The sequence below is a fragment of the Lagenorhynchus albirostris genome, chromosome 1 (assembly GCF_949774975.1).
Source record: "Lagenorhynchus albirostris chromosome 1, mLagAlb1.1, whole genome shotgun sequence".
Classification (NCBI taxonomy): Eukaryota; Metazoa; Chordata; class Mammalia; order Artiodactyla; family Delphinidae; genus Lagenorhynchus; species Lagenorhynchus albirostris.
Window position 1 is genome coordinate 182,176,731 of NC_083095.1, and position 14,047 is coordinate 182,190,777.

The 14,047-nt window shown below is 38.4% G+C and overlaps 1 protein-coding gene across 1 annotated transcript in view; it reads left to right on the forward strand.

Moving 5' to 3' along the window:
- Positions 1-12,043, forward strand: part of GPR158 (G protein-coupled receptor 158) — a 321,228-nt gene extending 309,185 nt beyond the window's left edge. The window contains exons 9-11 of the mRNA XM_060161767.1: positions 5,030-5,135; positions 9,647-9,793; positions 10,562-12,043. Coding sequence (XP_060017750.1) covers positions 5,030-5,135; positions 9,647-9,793; positions 10,562-12,043 — 1,735 coding nt within the window. The remainder of the gene's footprint in view (positions 1-5,029; positions 5,136-9,646; positions 9,794-10,561) is intronic.
- The last annotated feature ends 2,004 nt before the right edge of the window (positions 12,044-14,047 follow it).

Below are 14,047 nucleotides of genomic sequence, written 5' to 3' on the forward strand. Positions count from 1 at the left end.
ACATTATAAAATAGATACAGGTAAATTGTCTATGTTTTCATTCATGTTTATTATGCTGGTTTATACTTTCAAAATTTTAACACTCAGATAACTTATGTATGTGAAATCTGTTGAATTCAGAACCAAAAAACCACTCCAAGTTGATGACTGGATTTTTGTGTGCAGTGGGGTTCTTTCATCATTACACTGTAGTGATGACTTTCTGTGGTAAGAAAATATGGCCTGGCCCTCCGTTTCTTATTATTCCATGTATCTCCATAACCAATGAGTACAAAGGAGGAAGAAAGTGGCTTATGATAAGTGAACAAAATGAAATATGTATGACTTACCTCAACAAGAACAACAACCAAACAACAACAACCAAAAAGGAATCCTATAGCCTGAAAAGCAACAAAAAGATGCCATTTAATTGTTCGACATATATTAAAAGTTAGGACACACTTAAGAATGTAATTAGAAATTTTGAATATTAGTCTTGGCCTGCAGTGGAAAGATAGAGATTAATAATAGGGTGAAAAGGTGTGGATCTGCGGAAGTTTTGCAGGGTGTTTATCACCTCTCACTTTAGTCAATAATCATAAAATGACATCTTGCACTTCTAGGAATAGATGATGCCAAAGAACATTTGGGGCTCAGGCATAATCTACACTTTTTAAACTCTTAAAGTAAGAGAAAGAGGTATTTATGATCTGACAACCCTGGAAATTCCATCAGAGACGGCCAGGAATCAAGGGAATTTGCCCCCTTGCTTTGTCTTGCCCTCTCTCAAGAGAGAGAAAAGAGAGAAAGAGTAGAAGAGGGAGGAAAGATGAGATGCAGAATATGAAATCATAAATAAGCAAAGAAAAGGATGCTTTCTCTAGTTCCACTCAGACTAGAGCTCAAGGATATGAGTGAGGATGCCCTGGTCTAAAATGCCGTGAGCACCAGAGGGCACTTTGTCATGGTGTCAGAGCTCCAGAGCCTTCACATTTCTTCCAACCCCTCTCCCCAAAAAAGCTGCATAATTTTTGTTGTTTGTTTTCAGAATATCAAACATATGTTTCAAGATCTAACAAACATGCTTATCTAGAACCATTGATAAGTTAAATGTTATATTAACAAACCAACTAGAGAGTTATAAGCATGTAAGAAGGCTTATCACATGACTTCCCTGGTTGTCCAGTGGTTAAGACTCCACGCTCCCAATGCAGGGGGCCCGGGATTCGACCCCTGATCAAGGAACTAAGATCCCACATGCTGCACAGCACAGCCAATAAATAAATAAATAAAACAGTGGCTATGTAAATCAGCCATATTCAGTAAAAAATAAAAATTGAAAAAAAAAGGCTTATCACAGATGAGTTTAAATGTCTTCTACTGTCAGAATGTAACTGTCATGCAGAGTTTCCCACTTGTGCCCTAAAATTAACTGTTATGTTTCTTAGAACCAAATTAATTGCCCAAGAAATTAAATCTGTTCAACACAGTTGCCAAAATTGATCTATATCTTTTCAACCTGTTCAATTTTACTCTGTTCAATTTCCATCATTTAATGTGTTTTTTCAATAGATTTTCAACTCTCAGCTGGCCCAAGTCCTTTCAGAAGTAGGCAAGGTAAATGATTTTTAAATGAACTTAAAAAAAATTCTTAATAGTAAGGCAATAGATGGTTATTTCAAAAAAAATCATAAAATGATAAAGAGAAAATAAACTCCCTAATCCAACCACCCAAAGACAAGCACTATTAACATATTAGTAAATCACTGTTAGATGTTTTTATATGCATGTGTATTTATGACACATCACATTTGATAGCTCCCTTGTAGGAATGTCACAGTGACGCTAGCATACCGAGAAGTCCTGCTGTACAGATAAACTGTTTAACTTTGTTTAACCAGCATTTTCCAAATGTAATCGACCATTGAATCCCCCCAACCCTTACATCTGATAACAGCAGCCACGCTTCAGAAAACACTGTTTTATCACTGAACGAGGGTGATAGGAAATATGTTAAATACTTGTTGAAAATAGCTTTCTTACTTTGTTTAGGTCTTTCCTACAGAGTCCCAAACAACCCAGCCAGAAGAATCATATAAACCATGAGCTGGGTTCACGTAGACACAAGCTGATTGAATGGTTCATGGTGAACCTAGTAGGTTTGGTATTGAGCAGACATAGCATACTCTTCTTCCAGACAACTCTTTAATCCCCTATCAGTTTTGAACAGGGAGGACTTCAAATGGTAGCAGAGGGACCAGCCTTGGTATCTTTTGGTATCTTCTTAGGCAAGGCTAAGCAAACCTGAACGGGAAGCTCTGCATTTCAAGTTCCAAATTTGACTTACCTTTCTACATAGACCAGACTCGATAAGATGGTGGCACATTGGCTCCAAAGAATCGTAGCTACTCTCTTGAATGTTTAATTTGTATGGCCATAAGGGACCAGTGATGGAATTATAGTTTAACACATTAAATCTACAGAACACTGATTTTAGGGGGATGAGCCAGGAGCAAGTAAAACGCAGTGATAATTAAGAAATCAAGTATGCACAACTTCTTATTTACATGTGGACTGAGCTCATATATGCTGTGGTTCCAGCATTAATAAAGTTCAAGGATAAAAAGCAACAACATAAAAATTCACGTCAGCTGGATCCATCTTGGCAATTTTTTCCTAGAATGAAATAATATTAAATAAGGCATCCAACATCAGCAGAGATATTCTCTACCAATAGGATATATATGTTCTTCTTGTCTGCTTAAAATATAAAATCATGTATACATATATGTATGTATTCATATTTATACATACACATATATAAATTAAAAACTATGACTACATATTATGTACAGATTTACCTTCTTTCTTACCAAATTGTCAGACTGAACAAAAATAACCTAAAAGGGTTAAGTCTAGAAGGATAAATGATGAGAAGGCATTTCTCTCAGCCTGTTCTAACCCTTTACTTATTTTTAGTACTAAGCATAAAGCAAACCTTTGGGAAAGTGCAAGGCTTTTAAAAAGTTTGCCTTTATTCTTAGCCTCAATTTTCAAATATTTCGATGTGCCTGATTTTTGGACCGATTTTTTAAGTTGAAATACTATTTTTTAAAATGAAGCTTTAATACTATTTCAAAACCCAGTTGTTCTTAAGGTATTTCTAATCAAAACTGCAACCTAAAAAAATCTGGCAGTAATTAAAAGCTGATTAAGGACAATCGATGTTAGCATATACCAAAATTATTTTTTGGAAGATTCACTGTTTTAATTCAAAATATATGTACCCATTCTTTTTTCCAGATAGTGTCAGGCTAGTTTCAAGTTTAACCTGTGTTGGCATTTGAGATAGGAATTCCCAGTACATAAGGCTGCTTTTTGACTGTAAATCCTTCTCCTTTGATGTAACTGTCTGCTCCAGTACTGGCAGGGGCCCCAGCAGATTGGGATTGTATTATTTTCAGGGGTACATTTTCTACTGCTTCTGTGCCTCAATATTCTGTCTCAGAGACCATAACTTTTTATTGAGTAAGATGATCCTATTTTAATGCTTAAAAAAAATCTTACTTGACCCAGCACAGACTGTATAGTCAAAAGTATCCCGTCCCTGAACAAAGTGAATATTCAGTCACATTCAAAGCAGGTATGAAGCCACTTTTCTCACAAAGGAGCTAGAAAAGATGTTAATTCAGAAAATCCCTTTTAGTTGTCTGTGAAGTATCATGGCCATTCTGCACTTCTGTGTATAAGTCTGTGTTTTTTATATCTCCAGACACAGGGGAAAAAACTCTACCTCCATTTTGATGACTCCTGAGCTTCCATTTTAGCTTGATTTTTTTTGGGGGGGGAGGGATGGAAGTGAAAATTTGGAAGAAATATCCTTGATGGAAATTTTGTTTTAAATATTAATAATATTAATTTACTTAGTAAATTTGTCATGAATATGGTATAATGCAGAAATAAAATTAGTTTCTTCTCTTTTTAGATTCATATATGTTTATTTCATGATTATATCATAAGCATTTTCTTAGGATAGGAGCTTTTCAAATTTGATGATGTATAGCATTGAAACAAAATGCTAATTCTCTAATTCCAAAAGCACTAAAATCTCATATTTAGCTTTCATGGATAAACAATAGATGGGAAAACATTAAAAGAAGAATATGAGTACAAAATGACCTTAATAAAAGCAATATCTGGTTTCTGCATAGAGATGAGTCCTTAACACATGAGTTTTAGTTTGTACATGTACCTACTGATTTGTGAAAACATTCCCAAATTACCAGATCAGATATTAATAATGAATTTTTCCTATACATGTTACTTGAAGGGCCGTCCTGGAACACAAGTTTATAAATTCCTCAATAAGATAAGATTTAAAATATTATATTTTAAATTATTTTAAAATAATTTGATGTTCTATAAAAACAAGGTTTGTATTTTAAAAGATGCACTTTGTATGTCAACTATATTTCAATTTTTCAAAACAATTTTAAAAAGATGCACGTTACAAACCATTAGTACATACATTTTATCCATTACATTGCTTATCATTTAAACTTCTGGGATCATTCACTAAAACAGATATTTACCCATTTTTTTTCCTTAGTTCTAATTAATATTTTTAAGTGAAGAATATTATGATCAAGAGTTATTTGGATGTGTCTTATAACCTAAATTTACCTGAAACAATCATTTTTTAACCTACTCTTCTTTTGAATTCACATGTGTTCACTGCTTTTGCTTTGCACATTCAACTTACCTACAAAATAATAATCCAAGGAAGTGTTTAGCACATTATATATGTATGTGTTATCTTTCTTACTATTGATAATTTTAAGAACTAAAGGGTTCATATCTTATGCATCTAATTAGGGTTACTTAGACCCTTATTCTTCTGTGATGAAAATATATGTCATAGAAATAACACTATGACTTCTTTCTTGCTTGCTTTCTTTTACTAATACATTGAGGAAAAGAGTTTCCAAGTATCCTAGTGTTTTAAGTAGAGATCTTGTTGGGTTGCTAATGTGGTGAATTCTCATTTCAGATTTGTTCTTGCCTCAAGACTTCAATCTGATTGGATGTTGATGCTGTATTTTGCACATACTCATTTGACTGTGACAGTGACCATTGGGTTGCTTTTGATTCCAAAGGTATTCCTCCAACATTACTTTTCTCTTGCAAGATAGTTGTTTTAAATGAGCGTGGAATTGTTTCTCCTTTAAAAAATATCTGGCAATATAGGCAAAGGGAGGTGTGAAGATTTGCTTGACACGCTACAATGTTTTTAAAACTCCCTCCTCAGGAATCTAGGTGTCTCTTTTCTTTGGGGATTTATTAAACATCTCAATTTTTAACTGTATTAGTTTGTACAAAACCCATCATCCGTTTTAGTCCTTTTCCAAATACTTTGATATTTATTCATGTTTTAATTATTAGGGGTTCAAGGTGGCCTTTCATTGTAGCTGTAACCTCAAGCTCGTTTTTAAAGATAATTATCCTAGTCTAAGAATCCTCTTGTTTGGATTCATATTCAGGGAAGTACTGTGTTTTAAACATTCAGAGAATTTTTATGTAAATAGAAATAATTATAATGTTGTATAAAAAGAGTCTTGCTTAACAATGATGGATTCTGACAAAGACTTATCTGCACAGCATTCTGACGTGGAGGGAAACGGGCCAGGACTCAGAATACAGGGATTCTGAACTCATACCCCACCCCAAGTTAGCTGTGTAATGTAACGTTAGGCAAGACTTTTCATCTCTCTGAGTCTGTTTCCTCATCTATGACATAGCAGTGAGGCTGCTTGGAATAAAACAAAATGATATCCGAGTTTTGGAAAAAAGATACTATACAAATTATCGTTATTTTCCTCTTTTACATGTAGAAAAACAAAATATTAGAACAAAATATTATGTGTAGAAAAACAAAAATTATCATTGTTTTCCCCTTTTACATGTAGTAAAACAAAATACATCTTTATCAGTGTCGTACAATGTAACGTTAGCACAGCTGAAACCAGAATTGTGATTTCACTCTAGGCTTCCTTTACCTCACCTCTCACAGTTAACCAAAACATTGAACTGCAGCCTGATTGAAAAGGCCAAACAATTGTAAACAGAGCAAAATGCCTATTTTCTTCCTTACTTGAATTACACCAGATAGCCATAATTTTCATGGATGTGTCTGTTCCTACAATCTATCTTAACCATCCTTATACTGTACGTAATATGACTACATTTTTATTAGATGGGTATATACTCAGACTATTTATTTATTCATTCAAAAAATTGTTATTGCACTCCAGAGACAATTGAAAACATATATTTACACAAAAATTTGTTGGTAGTGATGGCATCACGGGTGGTAGTGATGGCATCACGGGTGTTTGCATATGTCCAAACTCATCAAATTGTACACATTTAATATGTGCAGTTCTCTGCATATCAATTATACCTCAACAAAGCTGGCTTAATTTTTTTTTAAATTTGTACATGAATGTTCATAGCAGCATTATCCATAATAGCCAAAAACTGGAAACAACCCAAATGTCCATCAATTGATAATGTATAAACAAAATGTGGTATACCCACAAAATGAAATGCTGTTCATCAATAAAAAGGAATAAAGCGTTGATACATGCTACAACTTGTACAAACCTTGAAAACCTTATGCCAAGGAAGCCAGATAAAAAAGGCCACATATTATACGATTCCATTTATGTGAAATGTCTGGAATAGACAGCTCTAAAGAGACAGAAAGTGGGTTAGTGGTGCTGTGGGCCGGGGAAAAAGAGGTATGGAAGTGACTGCTTCCTGGGTTCAAGGTTTCTTTTGGGGATGATGAAAATATTCTGGAATTAGATGGTGGTGATGATTGTGCAACCTCATGAATATACTAAAAAACACTGATCTGTATAGTTAAAAATTGAGAATTTTATGGTATGTGAATTATATTTCAATAAATAATTTAAAACATTATTGAGGAGCTTTACTAAGCACTGTTCTATATCCTAGAATAAGAGTAGTGAACAGATATAAATCTGTGCTCTCATGGTACTTATATTCTGGTGGAAGAGAGGAGGAAACAGAAAAGATAAACAAAATAAATATTTAAAATAGTATTTCAGATAGGGATAAGCATTAAGGAAAAATCATAAAGCAGGAAATGGACAATATCTGACAAATAACTGTCTCTTAAACTCACGATAATCTCTAAGACTTTGCTCAAGAAAAATAATTTCATTCTTATGGGCTTCCCTGGTGGCGCAGTGGTTGAGAGTCCGCCTGCCGATGCAGGGGACATGGGTTCGTGCCCCAGTCCGGGAAGATCCCACATGCCGTGGAGTGGCTGGGCCCGTGAGCCATGGCCTCTGAGCCTGCGCGTCCGGAGCCTGTGCTCCTCAATGGGAGAGGCCACAACAGTGAGAGGCCCACGTACCGCAAAAAAAAGAAGAAAAAAGAAAAATAATTTCATTCTTATAAATAACCTCCAGTAGCATGTGAGATTTTGGAGGACCAGGACTCTATTTTCGTCACCCTTATGGCCTTAAGTTTATGGCACATGTGGCTCCCACAAACATAAATAGAAGAGTGAGGGGAAAGTTCATCAGTTCCTGTGGTTTCTCAGCCGGTCCCAAATACAAAAGATTCATTATTACTTAAATAGAGAACTACCATCTCACATGTTATCTCCAGTTTGTGTTCACCTGCCTAGCTGAATATTTTAACAATAGTTGACATTAAAATATCTCTGTGTCTCTGTATCAAAGGGCAACCTGTTCTGTTTTTTCTTTTATTATATTTTGTTTTTTTAAGTATCAAATGTCTTTATAGACAGTGCCTAATAGTATAGAGGGTAAAAGATTTGTCAAGAATCACACAAATTAAGTGGAAGGACCCCTGTCACATGTATATTTTGGAAGTCTGATCTATTACATTTGGATTACTGCTACATTTCTTATCATGAGATTAGCTACTTTTTTTTTTTAACACTAGGTCCTTGTTGGCTATCTATTTTAAATATAGCAGTGTGTACCTGTGAATCCCAAACTCCCAATCTATCCCTCCCTCCCACCCTTCCCCTCGGTAACCATAAGTTCAATCTCTAAGTCGGTGAATCTGTTTCTGTTTTGTAAATAAGTTCATTTGTGTCACTTTTTTTTTAATTCCACATATAAGCAACATCAAATGGTATTGGTCTTTTTCTGTCTGACTTGCTTCACTTAGTGTGATAATCTCTAGGTCCATCCATGTTGCTGCAAATGGCATTATTTCATTCTCTTTAATGGCTGAGTAATATTCCATTGTATACATGTACTACATCTTCTTTATCCACTCATCTGTCGATGGACATTTAGGTTGTTTCCATGTCTTGGCAATCGTAAACAGTGCTGCAATGAACATTGGGGGTGTATGTGTCCTTTTGAACATGTTTTTCTCCGGATATATGCCCAGGAGTGGGACTGCTATTTTTAGTTTTTTAAAACCTGTTCATTATTTAAGGAAATATTTTACCTGATGACAAGCTAGGAGAAGAGACCCCAAGTTCTCTCCGTTTTCATAGGACAGTCACTTGGTTTATATGTCGTGTAAAATGTGGCTGGATGCTTTTGATTTTTCCTGCTCTCCATCATTTACCCAATTCATTCTTCCTCACTTTTCCACTTGAAGAAGAGTAGAGATAGCAAGAGTACATGAAACTGAAAAATAGCAAAAGACTACATGAAGATAATGAAAATATATCAAAATGCAATGAAGGAGGAACTTGAGAATAATGATGAGCTTAAGAAAAAAAATCTATAATTTCAGTGAATCTTTGAATTTTAAACTCAGATGCCATCCAGCGCAAGCCCTTTAGGCTAAGAGGACACTGTGCTCCCGAGAGGCTCCATGGCCTGGTTAAGGTCCCACTGACAACAGAGTCAAGTGAAGAAACACTATTAAGTTCACAAACATTTGCTAGGTTGTCCTTCTCAGTGCATGTGCAGGCTGCATCCTGTCCTTGTTTTTAAGCCAGGGTTTATAAATAAGTAGATTTATACCAATCTTAATAGAACTGTATATTTTATGCAAGAGTTAACAGAGTCGAGAATTCAGACCTCCTGTGCCCTGAGTTTTGAAAGTCGTGTTTTTGAAGCTCTGTGTGACAGACTGAAAGTCATATTCCTGTGATCAGTCCAGTTGTGCCCATAGATGAAATACAGCCTCCTCTGTGTAAAGTGAAATGACATGATACACACCACCTGTCAAAAAAATATTCCCATTCAGCTGCCAGTGGGTCTAAATTGCTACTCTTAGAGTACAGTGTACTAAGAGTACCCTAAGAGAACATTTCTTTGTATTCTTCTACTTATTTTCATTTTCAAAATGCAAATATCGTTGAAGAGGAATAATGTGAGTTAACCCTTGGAACCTGGAAAAAAGACAAGAATGAAAATAGGAGTCAAAGAGGGAACCAAGTGTTAATGTTGCCTCACTAAGTGCTCTAGCATGTAAGGTGGGAAACAAAACACACATATGGCAGCAAATATTTTGTAAAGAGTTCAGTGAATGAATTCATCTAAGCTGAAGAAATGATGTAACACTAGAACCTTCAGAAAAGTATTATGTTGTGTCCTACAGTGGACTAATGTCTACAGCTCATATTGAATTTCTATTGCAGTTTTCACATTCAAGCAATAACCCACGAGACGACATTGCTACAGAAGCGTACGAAGATGAGTTAGACATGGGCCGATCTGGATCCTACCTGAACAGCAGTATCAATTCAGCCTGGAGTGAGCACAGCTTGGATCCAGAAGACATTCGGGTAATACCAGTATTTCTTCTTTTCTGTTTTAGATTAGACCCATTCATACAGGCTCACACGTGTGGGTCGATGTGCATGTGTGCTTCTTTGTGTTAGAGAGCATGTGTGTGTGTGTAAGAACTGAAGGCATCACATGCAGTTAACCCAGTTCTAAAACATAGAATCCCAGTATAAGTTAGGCCACACAGGCCAGTCTTGATAGTCTTCACTGACTTATTGGACACCATGATGATGAACTGGTTGTACATGTCCCATGCTGACGGTTTATGAGATCTTGCTGATGGGAAACTAGGATAGATCTGTGAGCAGAGAGTGTGAATTATTTAAAATAATCTGTGACAATATATCAGCATTTGGAGGAAGAAGATGCTTTTGTATTTGATGGTCTGTTGTACACTAATTTAACATTAGGTGTAATTTTATCAGTGGCTACATGATGCTTCCCATATTGTTCAGGGATATGGTTTCTCAGTAGACAACAGGCTGTGTTTTGTCATGGTCCAGGCTCAGCCTGGTCCACGCAATTCACAAGTTCAAAGTGCCTGTTGCATGAAGCAAGTGCAGAATGCAGGAGTTCACGTCTTAAAGTTCAAACGCTGTGTGAAACAAGATACAGAGGAATCAGAAAGTGAGAGTGAGGGGAAAGTTGATGAGCAGAGGTGTTAGGAAGAGCTCCGTTCATTGACTTCACATTACAATTAGTGACATGAGCCGGCTCACACGCTAAATTCCGCACCTCTTTGAATCTGCTCTTGTTATGTATGGCAGGACGAGCTGAAGAAACTCTACGCCCAGTTGGAAATCTATAAGAGGAAGAAGATGATCACAAATAATCCCCACCTCCAGAAAAAGCGGTGCTCGAAGAAGGGCTTAGGCCGTTCCATCATGAGGCGGATCACCGAGATCCCGGAGACGGTCAGCCGTCAGTGCTCCAAGGAGGACAAGGACGCGTTGGACCACGGCGCAGCCAAGGGCGCCGTCCCGGGCAGGAAGAACCCACAGGAGGCTGCGGGCGGCGCCGGGAAGCCCAAGGAGGAGTCCCTGCGGAACCGAGTCTTCTCGCTCAAGAAATCGCACAGCACGTACGAGCACGTGCGGGAGCAGCCGGGCAGCCCAGGCAGCCCGCCCGCCCCGAGCCGGGAGGAGGAGGCGGCGGCCACGGACGACTCTGCGCTGGGGTCCCCGGCGGGAACGAACCGACCGCGAGCCCTGCAAGACGACAGCCAGGCCGTGTCCACCGAGTCCGTGCCTCTGGTGTGTAAGTCGGCCAGCGCCCACAACCTCAGCTCGGAGAAGAAGCCCGGGCCGCCCCGCACATCCGTGTTACAGAAGTCCCTCAGCGTCATCGCCAGTGCCAAAGAGAAGACGCTCGGATTGGCCGGGAAAACCCAGGCGTCCGGCGTGGAGGAACGGGCCAAAGCCCAGAAAGCTCTGCCGAGAGAGAAAGAGACAAACAGAAAATACTCAAATTCAGATAACGCAGAGACTCAAGACTCTGCCCCCCCAAACTCCAATCATTCAGAGGAGCCAAGAAAACCTCCGAAATCTGGGATCATGAGGCAGCAAAGGGCCAACCCCCCCACTGCCAGTTCCGACCTGAGTCCAGGCGCCCCCCAGATGAAGGACAGCTTTGACATAGGGGAGGTGTGCCCCTGGGAGATCTACGACCTGACCCCCGGTCCTGTGCCTTCAGAATCAAAAGTTCAAAAGCACGTATCAATTGCGGCTTCTGAAATGGAGAAAACCCCAATTTTTTCCTTAAAGGGGAAATCTCATCCCAAGCCTAAGGCAGCTGAACTATGTCAGCAGTCCAATCCGAAGAGCATAGACAAAGCTGAGGTGTGCCCTTGGGAGAGCCAAGTTCAGCCCCTCTTTGAAGATGAGAAGTGTGTGATTTCCAAGACTCAGGTTCCTCCAGGAAGAGCTCAAGGGGAGAATGGCGGCCAGCACCCTGCAGCCAGTGTGTGTGCTGGGCAGTGTGAAGAACTGCCTCCCAAAGCCGTAGCATCAGAAGTGGAGAATGAAAACCTCAACCAACTAGGAGACCAGGAGAAAAAGACATCTTCCTCTGAGCAAAATGTGCCTGACTCATATAACTCAAGTAATAATTTTCAGCAACGCTTAACATCACGAGCTGAGGTATGTCCCTGGGAGTTCGAGACCCCAGATCAACCGAATGCTGAAAGAAGTGTAGCTTTCCCTGCCTCTTCTGCTTTAAGTGCAAATAAGGTAGCAGGGCCTCGGAAATAAGAGGTCTGGGATAATTTTAAAGTGTAGCATCCCCAGAAAGAAAAGGAGAAGGAAGAAACGCTGAATTCGCTATAAGACAGAAGATACAGGATCACAAATTCCCAAGGAGTATTGGTCAGTCAAGGGAAATGTGAAAGGGAGGGGTGGAAGAAAACATAGGAGGCCAGGGCAACGTCGTAATGGAGAAGTTAGACTGGCCAGGAAAGTCTTGCCCCAGGGAACACTGGGAAAATCCTTACACTTTAGCATATGTTTGGGGGAAGTAGCCCTCAATGTCTGCTCCTGATCAATACTTACCCTTGGGACTTCGAAGATCCCAAGCAAGGCAAACCAGAAGACAGAAGAGGGACGAGATTTTGCAAAGGACAGGAAGGTATTGACGTATGTGACCGAAATTCTAAGTAGCTGACTAAAAAGAACTTACTTTACCTATTTAACCTTGATAGCACTGCTAACTTAATGCATCCAAAAATATCTTTTATATTAATGATTGCTTTCATTTTCTTATAAATGTCTGTTTCAGTACATTGTTGTGTCTCATTCCAGCATTCCAGATTGTATAATTTTTGCAAATAACTTTGATATTATGTGACACAACACATTTATGCAATCTGCAGCTACTCAATTGTTATTGCAACTTCCAGAATACCTGCTATCTATCAACTTTAGTTGATTCTTGAAGTACAGTACGCTTTCTCTGGCTTGGGAAGCCATAACTGTTATGATAAAACCTTTTAGTTTTGGCTGTGGTTTATATATTGTGAATTTGGATTTGACTCTATTATTTCACATCATGGTTGGTTATACTGTCTTAATAAGGGTTTTTTATACAAGTTGAGTTTCTTGTTTTGCACTTCCTGTTAGGACTCAGAAGCTTTATTAATATTGGAGATCAAGTGGTCCTACTTAGTCATACATCTCATTAAGTTAAGGACAACTTATCTATTGTTTGTTCAAAGTCAGGGATAGATAATGCCTTCATTCCAATTAATTGTCCCTTTTAACTCTTTCAGGATTTCATACTTAGCAGCATTTCGTAAGGAAGGAAGAAGCTAAGAGTGAGAAAAATATACTGTGCATTATTATTACCATTGGCAAGGGAAGACTCTGGGAATGACAAGAGAATTAGAGTACTGCAGAGCCAGGGGATTTGCCTTTAAAACAAAGACAGAAAGGGAGCTCCCAATAGCACTTTCAAGGGATTATATTTTTAAAGAGAAAAATTATTATAGCATCAAGATCATTATATGGATATATTTTTATTATGTATACTAAATATATAATATTTTACATTACCTTAAACTACTTATTCTCATAAACTCTTATTCATTGCTTCAGGCAGGGGTAGAACTTGCTGGGCTTGAATCCCAAAGAGATTTATAACCAGTTACTCAAAGCCTATGAGGCAGTGTGGGCTCTTCATTCTTCCAAGCCCTGGAAAACTTCCAAGTCCTGCAAATGGCCTAGGTGAGCTACCAGGCTCAAAATTCCAAATGTAGGGGTTGTTTGCAAGGCACAGCAGCTCCCAAAGCATGTTTCATAAAACGTATCGCATTCCACACTGATCACCTGGCACAGCCATCCGAAGCTACTGATTTAGCCCTACTGATGTGATCATGCAAAGAGATTCCATCGCAAAACTCAGTCTCATTTTATTTTAAGGTGAATCGCTTAAAAATAGAACCCAGACTTCCTTTCTCTCACGCTAAATGCTGAAGTATCACGGCTTGTTCGGCCAGGACATTTATAGCCTAAATAACTGTTTTTCATTTTCTGAGCAGCAAGGAGAACGTGCTAGGAGGGTAGAAGTTGAGAAAAGGGCATCAGAAGGTGGGTACGGGGCTGTTCTTAGGAATATTACTCTCAGTGGAAGATAAAAACTGGGAATTCTCCTATTCAGCATCAGAATTTTCCCAGTGATTGTATTCAGGAGTAACGTGCATTTCACCATTTTGCAAGGCTGTGCGTAAATCTCCTCACCCATTTGCTTGCTTCGTGCATTAC